The sequence below is a fragment of the Cajanus cajan genome, chromosome 9 (assembly GCF_000230855.2).
Source record: "Cajanus cajan strain Asha chromosome 9, NIPB_CcT2T_4, whole genome shotgun sequence".
Taxonomy (NCBI): Eukaryota; Viridiplantae; Streptophyta; class Magnoliopsida; order Fabales; family Fabaceae; genus Cajanus; species Cajanus cajan.
The window spans coordinates 12,960,442-12,975,883 of record NC_138525.1 but is presented as its reverse complement, the minus strand read 5'-3'; the positions used below and the strand labels follow the sequence as shown (position 1 = coordinate 12,975,883).

Sequence of the window (15,442 nt, the reverse complement as noted above, 5' to 3'; positions counted from 1 at the left end):
CATGAACAGCAGTATGCTTATGAGTATCAGATTTCATGATTTGCACTTCATCAAAAACATATAAGCCATTTTTAAGGTTCCCTCGTAGAAGAATTTCCTTCGAATCCTGAGATTTAACAAGACAATAATGGGTGTGAAATTCAATGTAAACCTTATTATCTCTACAAAACTTAGATACACTTAGCAGATTTTTGGTTACTTGAGGGACATGTAAAAGATCCTTTAAAGTAAAAATTTTGGATGACATAGGAGTAAGAAAATATGATGTACCTGTATGATTAATTCCAATTGCTTGTCCATTTCCCACAGTAATCTTTTCTTGACCCGTATAATCAGATTTTGAGCCAAGATTACTCAAATCTGGTGTAAGGTGATTAGTGGCTCCAGAATCTGGATACCATTGATCATCATATGCTATATTTTGAGAGCCCGCATACATGGCTTGGAGTTGTTGCGAATTCCTTGAGCTGTAAGCATTAGTGGTATTATTGAAATTAGGTTCAGTGAATTGCTGATCATACCTGTGCCAGCAGTGAAATGCTATATGACCCATCTTTCCACAGACTTGACACTGTTGCCTATTACCTCTTCCATAAGTTTGATTCGTTCTTCCCCGGCCTCTGCCTCTTTGAGAGTTTCTTCCATTGATATTATTATTAAAACCTCTACCTTGATTGGTGTACTGTTTTCTTGCATGAAGGTTTCCTTGGGCGAGGTTGACTTGGGGGCTTGCACTGTCACTACGTTTGTGTTTTTCCAATCTTTCTTCGTGAGCCATCAGAAGCGCTTCAATTTGTTCAACAGTGTAGTCTTCAGTTCTTGTAAGGACAGAGGTCACGAATGGATCATATTCTTCAGGCAGTCCATCAAAGATTGCATCAATGTGTTCGGTTGTATCGAGAGGTGACCCAATTGCTGCCAAGGTGTCTACAATCTTCTTGATTTCAAGAAGGTATTGATTGATGGCAGTGGTTTTCTTGATGCCTCTGAGTTGAATCTTGAGTTGCTTAACACGGGCCTTGGTTTGAGAAGCAAAGTATGTTTCCAGATTTCTCCACATTTGATGGCACCACTCGTATCCAACCATTCTTACCTTGAATTGAGGCTCCATGCTTTCCAATAACCAAGATTTGAGCAAATTGTCTTGTTGATCAAAGTTTTCATATTCTGCACTAAGAATCCCTTTTGCTTCTTCTTCATCTGTCTTGTACCGAGGGGGAACGTGAGTTTCTCCAAGGATATGTTTCTGTAAGCGATACCCTCTGATTGTAGATTCGGCTTGTTGCCTCCATGTGAGGAAGTTATCATCGCTGAGCTTGGATGAGATTGGAGTTGAGAAGGTTTGCGGAATGAACAGTTTTGTTGGTGCGGAAGCCATGGCGTTTCCCGGAGAATGAACCTTCAGCTCATGATACCATGTTGAATAGTGGATTAAGCCTAACTCAACCCTACAAAACCGGCTTGTAAGGTGAGGGTTGCTCTCCACTTATATACTATTTAATTGCCTAATCTCTAGTCGATGTGGGACTTGGGTTTTTCCCAATACACCCCCCTCACGTCCAGCACTATTGGGCTTGGTACGTGGATAAATGGTAGGTCTTAGAATAGTGGATTAAGCCTAACTCAACCCTACAAAACCGGCTTGTAAGGTGAGGGTTGCTCTCCACTTATATACTATTTAATTGCCTAATCTCTAGTCGATGTGGGACTTGGGTTTTTCCCAATACACCCCCCTCACGTCCAGCACTATTGGGCTTGGTACGTGGATAAATGGTAGGTGGCCCTTTTTAATGATCTAGGATTGGCGGGACTTGAATACACCCCCTCATGTCCATGGTGCATGTAGCAATGAATGGTAGGTGGCCCTTTTCTAATTGACGGGACTTGAAATACACCTCCTCATGCCCATGGTGCATGTATCAATGAATGGTGGGTGGCCCATTTTTAAAGTGGATCTAAATGGCTTTGATACCATGTTGAGAGAAACTAACAGAGAGTGAATTATATTGAGTCTGAAGAATATTGAATGCATTTAGAAATATAGAGAAGTTGAACTTATATACAATGAGAGAACTAACTAGAGTTAGTATTTTAACTCTTTCTAACTAACACTGTATCCTCTTTACTCGTGTACAAGGAGTTGAGGAACTCAATTTGTAGAGTTTGGTAGCTTGTGGTACAAGTTAAGCTAACCATAATTACATGTAACCTAGATTAGGTTAACTTATACTCAAGACTATTAACTCTAGTTACAATTTTAAATTTGAATTTTCTTTCTAAAAATGTCATTATCCTAAATCTAGAAGAACCAATAGAAGCATGCCACATGACAAGGTTAAAGAAATGTGACTCATTTCTGTTAGAAAAGAATGGCTCAATCCAAGAGGGGGGTGAATTGGATTCTATGACACTTTTAAAATTTTCAGAGTTCTTAGAATCTTTATTTCAATTCAAACTTTTCTAATATGAATTTTCAAAGAAGTTCTTTAAAAGACTTGTTAATGAAAATGAGTCCTATATGCTTTCTTGATTAATCTTTAAGAAGATTCAAAGTTAAAGAGTAATCAATATGCAACACTTTGATTCAGTTTCAAAACAATGTTGTGCATACAAACATGTTAATCAAGGTTATTCTCTTTAACACACAACCAAGATATTACTCAAAGTAAAAGATAAGGGTAAGAGAAGATTGCACAAGTCTTTTATCCTGGTTCAGCCACTCCACATGTGACCTACATCTAGTCCTCAATCATAACCTGATCAAGATTTGTTCCACTATCTTAATGAAGAAGTTTTACAAGCATACCACACATACATATACTCCTATATTCAAGATAACCACTTTCTTGACCCCAAGAAAGCACCTCTTGTAGAAAACCCACTACAAGAATTCATTACCACTTGAGACACCTACTCAAGATTTACAATTAATCACAAAGAATTAAGGAACGAATTCACCTGGAAGTTGAACAAATCAGACTGTGAATTCAGAAGCAAATCTCAATCTTTCTCTTTCAAGAATGTGATGATGATGATGATCTTTTCTCAAAACATTTCAAAAACGTTTTACTTCTTGGTTTCACAAAGAAAACTCTCCAAGAAGGTCACAAAGACTTCACAATGACATTTTTCACTTTTTCAATGTTAACTCATTCTCTGTTCTATCTTGTTCTGAAGTTTCAAAATGTGAAAACTATTTATAACATTTTCAGAACCAGATAATCTATTATTTTAAAGGATAATCGATTATTTTGTTCTTCATGATTTTTGGAAATCAACCAAGAACAGATTAATCGATTATTTTGCAGGATAATCGATTATTCCAGAGAGTGGTTCCTGGGATAATCGAGTATTTCACAAATAATTGATTATTACAGCAAGGAATCCTTTTCACCTATTGCTGGAATAATCGATTATATTCAATGATAATCGATTATTTTGAGTCAGTTTTCAAAAACTTTGTTTTATGTCTCAAAATAACTTTTCAAGTTTCTAACTCATCATCATACTCACTCTTAGTCAGATTAGATAAAGATTAACCCATGCACAAAGCACACACATGCAAAATAAGCTCAACAAAAGAATACAACTTATGGGCTACTCCTATTACACATTATAATAGCCATATTTTCTTTTTGACTTTGTTTTTGACTTGTTGATGTCCTTGGTCAGCTTTGATTCTCAGAATCAGCACTTTGTTATCATCAAAACCTTCATTCTTCAAGTTTGAGTTGATTCACCACTCCATGAATCTCAACAATTTTAACATCCTAGATCTAGAAGAGATAATGGCGACTTGTCACATTGCAAGGTACCAAAAGTGTGATTAAGTGTGACACGTGTGACTTGTTGCGGTTGGAATAACCAAGAGAACACCTTGTCCACAAAAGTGGACAACCACTCCATGGACTACACGTCTAATGGTGTTCTCATGGGTCATTCAAACCTAATAAGCATATATCTTATTTTCTAGTTTCACCCCACTAAAATATTATTTACACCCCTAAAATAAAAATTACAAGAAAATAAATTTCTATACTAAATGACCCAAATATACAAGATACAAAAAAGGAAATTTTTACAATGAAATATACACAAAGAAGAAAAATGGACTAAGGAACTAACCTATAACTCAAAAGAAACTTAAGCCTTCTACCTTCACCATGAGCCAATTCTTTTTATATCCTCCTTGACATTGCCCTTGTAATAGGACATTTGGAAGGCATTATGTCATCAACAAGGGTAATCACAATTGGGTACTAATGGCCCACTATGAAAGTAAATTGCAAAGAGTATGTAAAAAGGTGCAATAAATGTAAAGAATTCAAAGATTTACATCAAATACGACCTAAAACTTTACATTCGGAGATTTGGAGGTTTCTTGGTACCATCGATTTGAGGCTTTACGATTTCTATCATGTGGCTCTTGATACCATGTCACAATATGATTCTTGAAATTGTTGATTTATATTAGGCAATTGTGGACAGATATATACAAGAATGATACCATTAATATCCCACATAATTCTCCTAGTATCATGCTATCACACCACCTACTTTCCTAAGATAGTAGAATCAAATATATATGCAAATCATCTAAAATTACCTTCCAGATTACATCTCAATCTTTGCTGATATGATTGAAAAATACAGAGATAAATATAGTAACAACATATACCCCATATCTTCTAGTATTACTTTTTTTCGTGTTACTTGTCATTGTGTGTTGATCTGCATCATTCACCCTCTTGTAGAGAATGTTTAAGTCCCCAAATTTAGTTCAAAACAAGGTTAGGACCCAATTACGTGAAAAGCAAAGATTTTTATGTGAGGTTGATATCCTTTCCATATATAAACCAAATTAAGTCTTATTTTCATGTTTAAAAAGCTTGGTTAAGAATAGGGTACTTAAATACCATTTGAAATTACTGAACAACTAAGATAACTTTTGCTAGAAGAAACAAGGAGTAAGTTGATATTTGTTGTTTCTTCTTGTGCCACATGAATAACATGGTAGGTTACCTTCCTCAATCCTCCGTTGGAGTGAGCTAAGGTTCCCTCTCTCAGTTTCAACGTGGGGGATTTCTGAGATGAGACATTCTTGGAAGTGAGCCAATAAGAAAATTTAATCTTTTTGACAAATCTTCTTGGAGAGATCTCATTCTATATTTTAAACTAATTTTCACGTTCTCTTTTTCAAGATTGTTTGCTACATGTGTCTACCTAAAAATAATTTATACGCCCATTTGAGTGTCAATAGTTATTGGTGTTTTTTTCAATGGTTTACAAGTTTGTTCGTTGTTAGTTGCAAATGCGACCGTCATTAATGTAATCATCTTAAATATAATAGGGTTACCTATAGCCATAACTAAGGATGTTCAAATTGCTAAATTGAACTAAACTAGAAGAAAACTAAACTGAACTATAATAAAGAGTTCACCAAATTGAATTGAACTAAATAAATATTGGCTAAACTAAACTAAACTATTATCTAGTTTAGTGCACTATACTTTTAGGAGTTTGAACTAAACTATAATATCAACTAAATTAAACTATTAGTAACTATAAACTAAATTGAACTACATTAAAAAAATTAAAATTAACATTTTTAAATTGAGCTACCAAATCATTGTTATTAATTATGAATTAAATTTAAAATAGTTTGAAATGTAAAACAAGTATAACATTGATAAAAGTCCACATGATAGATCTTTCATTCATAGTTTTTGAAAATCAATCAAATCTCAGTCTTCCAAACTTCCTCTAGAGAATTTCCTTTGATCATGTCAATTACAATATTGTATGTACAGTCCAAGGCTTCTTGATATTGAAATAGTTTGTAACCTAAAAAAAATTATCACAATAATATGCAATATAGATTTAACTTGCTAAATAAACAAAGTACTATGGAATTTTCATTGTATAGATATTAAATATTTATGCAATGAAATCATTCACCTAATGTTAATTATCAAGACTAATAGTGGTCAATGAAGTCTCTTCTTGTGGAGACAATATCTCTGCAAAAAGAAAAAAAAGATAAACATATTTCATAATTTTGAAGTTATTGTAAAAACATAATAAAAATATGTAGAACATTCATATTAACTTACCATGCTCTAATTTCTCAAGCTCTTCAAAGTCCTCATTAGTAAATACTAAAAAAGGTGATCCTTTCAACTAATCTTGCGCGTAAACTAGTGCTTCCACCATTCTAGGATTAAGAGAACTCCAATAAGGATCAAGAACCCTTCCTCCAGTACTAAATGAAGATTCTGATGCTACTTTAGAAACGAGAATGGCTAACACTTCTCGAGTTATACTTCCAAGGATTGGAAATCTAGTTGAGTTTACTTTCCACCAATTTAAAATATCAAATTCAACTGACTTGATGAAAGACTCACAATCTTCTTTTAGATACTTGTCCAACTCAGATTTTGCATCAAATCTACGCCCATTTATTTGTAAATAAAAACTTATACCATGGATATCATCATCATCATCATCATCCAATTGTACTACTTGGTGATTACTATGAGAACCCTCCTCAATACCTTGGTACTACTTATAAAGTGATCTTAAACTAGAAGACAACTTTAACTTTAATTCATTTGCCTGATCATCATCAAATAAATAGTCAATGTAATGGTTAACATATTCCAATTTACACCTAGGATCAAGGACAACAACAATAAATAACAACATGTTAATTCCATTAGGTCTTCCCCAATATTTGTCATATTTAATTCTTATTCAAGTAGTCATTGACCTTATGAAAATATCATTATTCTCTTGACACTTGCGAATCTTCCTTCCAATTGCAAATACTTCCTTCATATATATATATATATATATATATATATATATATATATATATATATATATATTACTAGTGACATGAGATAAGAACCAGAAATACGTATCATTGCATCATAAAATATCTTCAAGAAAGGTAAGAGCAAACAAGCATCATCCTATTCAGATTCAAATGGTACACCTTTCCCTTTATGTAGATCCTCAACATATTTATTATCTTGCATTTCAAGTAAGTCAAATGTTTTTTTATACTTGAGAGCTGCCTCCAACATTAAGTAAGTTGAATTCCACCTAGTTTCAACATCTAGACAAACAAGGCCTTTATAGGTAATTTTCTCTTGTTCAACACAAGCCTTGAATCTAGCCAATCTAGATGGTGAGGATCTAATGTACTTGACTACACCACAAATTCTTAAAATGGATTCATCTACCTCTTTAAGGTCATCCTTTACAATTAAACACAAAATATGCGTACAACAACACATATGAATATACTCCCCCTTCAAAAGTACACTATGCCAAGACATCAACCTCTTTTTCAAGTATTCAATCTCAAGGTCATTAGATGAAGCATTGTCCATAGTTAAACTAAAAACCAGATTCAACTCCCATTCATTCAAGCATATCTCAACATTTTTTTGCCATAATCTCTCATGAATGTCCCATGATTTGGCGAAAGTTCAAAATTTTCTTTTGCAACTTCCAATTATTATCAACAAAGTGTGCAGTCAAACTCATATAAGTCAAGTTTTGGATTGATGCCCATGTGTCTATTGTAAGACAAACTCTCCCACAATGCATAGAAAGAAATTTCTTCAAATTTTATCTCTCCTCATTAAAGAGTATAAAAATATGACGGGTTAATGTAGAGCGTGATGGGACACTAAATCGTGGTTGCAACACATTTAAAAACTTGATAAATAATTCATTCTCCACAAATCGGAATGGCAACTCAGCAACCACAAACATCTTCTGTAGCAGTAGAAATCTGATATGAATGGAACAACCAATTCTTGTATTGCAAAGTTTACAAATCTGAAGCAAGAAGAAAGAAGAATTTAGAGTGAAGGGAATAAGAGAATCAGAAAGAGAGAAATCAGAAGAAGAACTCAATACCAGAAAAAACCTCCTCTCCTATGCCACGAAATCCTTCAAATACACGCTCGTTCTTCGATCACGTGAACTCCTTCTCACAACTTCCTCGCCCTCATTACTTGACTTATGGCCAACGTCTTCCACACCTTCCGGAATGCTTGACACGTGGTCAACTATTTTAACTGATCCAGATGCCAATTTCTGACTGCTGCATGTTACAATACCCTTTCCTTTGAAAGAAACCTTGTCCTCAAGGTTAAAAAGAGGATAATCCTGACATAAATCTTGAACATCTTCCCAAGTAGCTTCATGAGGTTCCGTGACATTCCATTGAATCAAAGCCTGAGGAACAATTTGAGAGCCCCTTAAAACACTATGAGTATCAAGGACTTGAGATGGCTGTAACACTGGACCAACATTTGTAGTGGTTAAAGGCAATCGAAAATATTGTTGAGGGCTACTTCCATGAAACTTCTTAAGCAGTGAGATATGAAACACAGGATGAATTCAGGCAGTATCAGGTAACTTCAGTTTATAAGCAACAGAACCTATACGCTGAAGTACTTCAAATGGTCCAAAAAATCGCATGCTTAATCTCTTATTCTTTCTAAGAGCTACTGAATGTTGCCTGTATGGTTGTAGCTTGACCAAAGCCAATTCACCAACTTCCAAATGAAATTCCCTTCTTTTTTTATCTGCTTGCAACTTCATGTAATTTTGAGCCTTTGTCAAATTAGTTTTTAATTGTTGTAAAACCACATCTCTAACTGTCAGTGACTCTTGTAATGTAACAGGGTCCCTTGCATCACATTCATACGGGTGGATTGAGGGAGGATCTTTGCCAAAAATGGCTTTGAAAGGTGTCATTCCAATGTTATGATGGAATGAAGTATTATACCAATATTGAGCCCAAGGTAGCAAAGTGTACCATGTTTTTGGATTGTCAAACACAAAACACCTTAAGTACATCCCTAATGTCTTGTTAACCACTTCCATTTGACCATCACTTTGAGGGTGATAAGAGGAACTCATTGCCAATGTTGTGCCTTGAGCCTTGAATAATTGCTTCCAAAAAGAGCTGATGAGGACACGATCCCTGTCTGAAATAATTGTCTTAGGAAACCCATGAACTTTAACCACTGAACTGATAAAAACTTCAGCCACAATCTTGCTTGAGAACCCAGCTCTCAGGGGTATAAAATGACTAAACTTTGATAACCTGTCCACAACAACCATTATATTTGAATAGCCATGAGAAATTGGTAAGTTGGTAACAAAATCCATAGAAATATCTTCCCATATGTGTTGAGGAATAGGAAGAGGCTGTAACAACCCGGTAGGCAAAGCTTGTTCCACCTTAGCTTGCTGAGACACACTACATTCTCTAATAAGTTTCCTTATATCCTGTTGCATCTTAGGCCAATGAAACTGAGCAGAAATCCTTGCCATTGTCTTAGTAACCCCAGCATGTCCCCCGATCTTAGAAGCATGAAATTCTAGCATTATTTGCTGTTGAAGCTCTCTATTATTAGGAATTTCCAATCTACCTTTCTAGAATATCAACCCATTTTTAACAGAATAAGAAACATCTTTACAGGTACCTTGCAAACACTGTGCATATAGTTCAACCAATTGTTGATCTATTTTAACTAATTCAGCCACCTGTTTTAACCATACACCCACAGGTTCTGACCATGCCATACACAAACTTCTGCTTAAGGAATCAGCTGATATGTTGTCTTTGCTCGATTTGTATTGGATTGTAAAATCATATCCTAAGAACTTAGGCAACCACTGCTGTTGTTCAGGAGTTTGTAAAGATTGATCCAGAAGTTCCTTTAAACTTTTTTGATCAGTTCTAATTATAAATTTGTGTCCCAACAGATAATGTCTAAACTTAGCCAGAGATTCAGTAATAGCATAAAATTCTCAAATATAAGCAGATTGTTTTTGCATTCTTAAGGATAATTTCTTAGAAAAATAAGCAATAGGATGCAAGCCTTGACTCAACACAACTCCTATCCCAGTTCTTGATGCATCCGTTTCCAAAATGAATATTTCCTTGAAATTAGGAAGTGCCAATACTGGTGCAGAAATCATAGCTTCCTTAAGTTTATCAAATGCCAAAGTGGCCTCCTCAGTCCATATAAAAGCATCCTTTTTTAGTAAATCAGTCAAAGGAGCAGCAAGCATAACATAATTCTTGACAAATCTTCTATAGTATCCTGTAAGCCCCAGGAATCCCCTTAATTGCTTAATGTTCTTAGGCTGAACCCAATTTTTAACTGCTGCCAATTTGGAATTATCCGTAGCAACTCCATCACCCGATAATGTATGACCCAAATACTCCACTTCCTTCACTCCAAAAGCACATTTAGATAATTTTGCATACAGCTGATGCTGTTTCAAGATTCTTAAAACTATCTCCAAATGATACAAATGATCCTTCCAATTACAACTATATACCAGAATATCATCAAAGAACACCAGCACAAATCTCCTCAACAGCCCTTTAAAAACCTCATTCATCAAACTCTGAAATGTAGCAGGGGCATTCGTTAATCCAAATGGCATCACTAGCCATTCATAACGTCCGTGATGTGTTCTAAAAGCAGTTTTAAATCTGTCTTCTGGATTTAACAAAATCTGATGGTAACCGGATCTTAAATCCAATTTAGAGAAGAAAGAAGCACCAAACAATTAATCTATTAACTCATCCACAATAGGTATAGGAAAAGTGTCCTTGATAGTAATTGCATTGAGAGCCCTATAATCCGTACAAACCCTCCATGAACCATCTTTCTTTTTGACTAAAATAATAGGTGATGAGAAAGGACTCTTACTAGGTTGAATGATTCCTTCTATTAACATATCCTCAACCAATCTTTCAATCTCCTCCTTTTGACTATGAGAATACCTATAAGGCTTAACTTTTACAGGCATAAATCCTTCAATCAAAGGAATAGAATGATCATGGGCTCTTGTAGGTGGTAATGAAGTAGGTGTATCAAAAACAGAACTATAAGTTCGCAGCAATAAAGCTAACTCTAGTGCCACTGTCTCTAGTAATTTTAACAGAGTCTCGTGACTAGTATCAGATTCAACAACTTGTAAGCTAAAAATTTTTGCAATAGAATCAACATGTACCATTCTCCTTATGGAATGCAAATGTGCTTGTATAGGTAATTTTTTAGTATCCCCTTGTAAGGTAGTAAACTGTCCTTGATGTAAAAACTTCAACTGTAAGGCCTCATAATCTGCTATATATGGACCAATGATCTTCAACCAACTGGCTCCTAAAATTAAATCTGCCCCTGACACAGGTAGGAGAAATACGGGAAGATGGAAAACACTCCCCTGGGATGAAACAGTCAAGTCTCTAATCATTCCCTCCGCTGTCATATAATTCCCATTACCTACCATAACTCTGAACAAAGGTGTTGGTTCCACTGGCAACTCCAAAAATTTAGCCACCCTAGGTTGTAAGAAATTATCTGAACTACCTCCATCAACTAGAACTTTGATTGGAAATCCATTAATAGTGGCCATAAAACGAATAGTACCAACTCCCTGCCCCCTTTTTAAGGCATTTAAGGACAAATGATGATCCACCTCAATACCTCAATATTTTCAGACATACCTTCCTGTTGTCCTCCATTTTGCACATCATTACCATCAATAACACCTCCTCCATTTGCAACAACAAATATTGCCTATTAGGGCACTTGTGGTTAAAAGTAAACTTGTCATCGCAGAAATAACAAAGACCTTTTTCTCTTCTCAACTGCATCTCAACTGGTGTTATTTTCTTAACAGCATTGTTTTTGGAAGGAGGCAATGTAGGAGTAGGAAGCAATGGAGGTAAATTTTGCTTAACAATTGATCTATTACTTGTATTTCTAGAAGTACTAGAATACACAGTAGAGTATCTATGATTGTAACTTGTGTTTTTATGCCCATTATCTGGAACGTATTTTTCCTCATACAACTTAGCGAGTGCTACTGCTCGAATCACAAATCCAGGACATAGAGCCATTACATATCTCCGAATATCCTTGTTCAACCCACCAATGAAGCATTTTAAAAGTGCTTCAGGTGAAAGTCCTCCTGATCTGTTAGCTAACGCCATGAATTTCAGGTAATAATCAGAAACCGTACTTGTTTGCTGTAACTTGAACAATTCAGTCATTGGACATTCAAATGGAGATGGTCCAAACTGAGACTCCAATGCCCTAGTGAGTTCTTGCCAAGTATTAACACTATTCAATCTTTGTAACATTTGAAACCAAGGTATAACCTCTTTTTCGAAGTGAATTGCAGCTATATCCACCCTATCCGCATCTGGAGTGTGATGATAATTGAAAAACTTCTCAGCTTTAAAAATCCATTCCAGAACTGGCGTATGTCCATCAAAGTGAGGAAAACCTAGAGAAATATCTTTGACATGGAATGCAGAAGTCGAAGATGTGACCAAAACATTATCGTTATTGGAGTTCTGACCACCAAAAGACTGAGATTGATTTTGAATCAACAAATCTATAGCTCTCTGCATCTGATCCATACGTTCTTGAGTTGCATTCTGCATTTGGTTTGTTAATTCGCGTTCAGTTTGATCACGAAACTCTATCATCTCCATTAAACGCCGAAGTTCTTCACCATGATTTGCCACTTGTATTTGTAAATCCCTCAATCGTGTACTCTCAGCCATTGATGACAATGAAAGCACCAATTGTAGCAGTAGAAATATGATATGAATGGAACAACCAATTCTTGTATTGCAAAGTTTACAAATCTGAAGCAAGAAGAAAGAAGAATTTAGAGTGAAGGGAATAAGAGAATCAGAAAGAGAGAAATCAGAGGAAGAACTCAATACCAGAAAAAACCTCCTTCCTCGCCCTCATTACTTGACTTATGGCCAACGTCTTTCGCACCTTTCGGAATGATTGACACGTGGTCAACTGTTTTAACTGATCCAGATGCCAATTTCTGACTGCTGCATGTTACATCTTCACAAGCTCCTTTTGGCATATTTCTTGGTCAAATTTAAAATAACTTGATGAAGAGCGAACACCACCACTCACTTTCCCTTCTACAGTTTGTGATGAAGAAGAATTTGATCTTTGCCTTTTAAGTCTTTTATTTGGACCTTCATCACATCTCATTAAATGTGTCTTCATAGCACTAGTTTGACTAGGATACCACAATAATTTCAAGTTGCCTTATGGTCTTCATCAGGATTTTTAGTGAAATGTTCTCATACCAATGATCAAGTACGCCTTAATGATGTGCTCAAATGAGGTGGTAATGTAGCATTAGTGGTAGGGGCATCTGGTTCTATCTCTGGCAAAGAAGGTTCCATTTAATTTTTTTCTCCCTTACAACTATCACACCAATAAATAAATAAATAAATAAGAACTTTTAATTTTCATAATAAAATCAAATATAAAAAGGTCATTTTACTTGAAATACTTGATTTATACTATAAAATTTACCTTAAAAAATACATAAATAAGGCTACATCTCTAGAGGGACTATAAAATTTATATTTGATTTATTTAATTTCACGTTTTTTTAATCAATATGGCTTGCAATGCAAAGTTATAATTTTTTTATATATACAAATTCAAGACATGCTTTACATTTAAAAGATCACAATTGTACCTGTCTGAGGGCACACTCCTGTTCTTCCTGGTGAAAGGGGACCGAATAAGAGCTCCAACGATGTCTTCAAAGGGGGGGGAGGTACCTGCAAAAGGTACTCCGACGCTCAAGTTAGTATATGCACGAGTATCTAGGTTAAAAATGAACAGTGACATACCTTGTTACGTGTGACCTATTTATAGCATCTGACATGGGCCTGAGCGTGATGGGCCCTATCAGATGTTTACCAAATTAGGTAATACGGTACTAATTGGTCGTTTAGGCTTTAATCATGTACTTACCTTTCTTGACTGTGATTTACTTGTTATGACTCGCCTAACCCTTCGGCAAGAGGCCGAGCCGTCTAATCAATACTAGTCAGAGCGGCAAATGACCGAACCGTCTAGTCCGTACACGGCAGCCTGTATACTTCCGGTATGTTCTATGTCGGCACGGCACCTGACCGAGCCGACTCGATGAATGATGATGGTCCATATTTGCATTAACCAGACTGATGTCGGTTCTCGGCCTCATGCCGAGCCGATGTTGATGATGATGCTTGTACGTGGCTATGCATGGGTGTCTGACGAAATGGCACGTGTTGGTCAACGTGACCGATAGGGACCTTCCGGTACACAAGCCCCCCAGCCTTGAGGAGGGAAGCGACGCAAAGGGTTAATTGTTCTGATTGGGGTACAACGAAAGACTCAGGAATGTGTAGGGTTATGATTAAAGTGCCTCTCTGAGGCGTAGCTGGTAAGCATTGATTGCTCTGGTGCATAACTGACACATTAATTACGCGTGAGGGATTACAACTGCTGATGGGATGTGAAGGGTTGCCATCATTATGCGTTTAATGGCGCATGCTAGGAGGTGTGGAACACGAAAAGTTGTATCCGTTGGGCTTTATTGACGCATGCGAAGAGTTTCATATCTTTGGACCGTTGGATTTAAATGATCCAACGGTATGCACAAGGGGGTGTCGTTTCAGGTGCTTATTAAAGGCGCCTATAAATAGGTGCAAAGAGGAGGGTTTTTTCGTGCAAGTTTATTAGTTGCTCTGAGCCGAAGCTGTTTGCGAGTGTTCTCAACGATAGGTCAAGCTCAACCATCAGGTATGTAATGGCTAATTTAGACGTTGTTAACATTGACTCTTCTGGGGACGAAGGGGAATCTAGGTTAAGGGCGACGCCGAACCAGGATATGCCTTCGACTTCGGCATCTAATGGGGACAACTCCGTGGGGTCGGCTTCTGGGTCCGGTCATTCTCAAAGTGGGAGTGGTTCTGCATCGGCTGTAGGTTCTGATGAGCAGCCGAGCCGGGGTGGAGAATCGTCAAGAACGTTCCCGTCCATATCAACTCCGGGGTACTCATGGGTGCATGGTGAGGTTGGCAGTGTATACTCTCGGTATACGAGTAAGAAATCTCTTGTGGATTTTGTATCAGCTGTGAAGTTTTTAGATTTTCCTGAAGATGAGGAACCTTCTGCCATCTTCTTTCAACCGTGCCGAGGCGACGGGGTGTCAAATCCAGACTTTGTTTATTTGGGTCAGGGGACTTCTAAGTACCCCTTTTTCTATGTTTATGATTATATGTTCCGGGATTTGAAGATATCTCTCCCGTTTGACGATTACTTCATGGGTATACTTCGGCTTCTGAATGTGGCGCCAAGTCAACTTCACCCGAACACCTGGGCCGCTATGCAAGGGTTCAGGCATTTGTGTCTGGGTCTCGGCCTTTCTCCCACTCCACATCTATTTTTGCGTTTCTACACTTCTCGGCCGACAAGGAAGGCCAAGTGGCTGTCTTTGATTCGCCACAGTGACTGTCTGCTACAACCTTTTACCACTTCCTACAAAAAATTTAAAGTGGGATTTATGAAGGTGATGA

The 15,442-nt window shown here is 36.6% G+C and overlaps 1 protein-coding gene and 1 long non-coding RNA gene across 2 annotated transcripts; both read right to left on the bottom strand.

The window, feature by feature from the left end:
• Nucleotides 1-5,746: 5,746 nt before the first annotated feature.
• On the bottom strand, nucleotides 5,747-6,825 carry LOC145951813 (uncharacterized). Its single transcript, XR_014429746.1, has 2 exons — nucleotides 6,114-6,825; nucleotides 5,747-6,020 (listed from the first exon to the last, which is right to left on the bottom strand). It is a non-coding gene; the product is annotated as an uncharacterized LOC145951813 (long non-coding RNA).
• Nucleotides 6,826-6,974: 149 nt separating this feature from the next.
• Nucleotides 6,975-7,397, bottom strand: LOC145951945 (zinc finger BED domain-containing protein RICESLEEPER 2-like). Its single transcript, XM_083064143.1, has one exon. The coding sequence runs from the start codon at nucleotides 7,395-7,397 to the stop codon at nucleotides 6,975-6,977; it is 423 nt and encodes a 140-aa protein (XP_082920269.1).
• Between the last annotated feature and the right edge of the window lie 8,045 nt (nucleotides 7,398-15,442).

Excerpts from the sequence above, each read along its gene's own strand:
- LOC145951945 (XM_083064143.1), bottom strand. The coding sequence starts at position 7,397 with ATGGACAATGCTTCATCTAATGACCTTGAGATTGAATACTTGAAAAAG.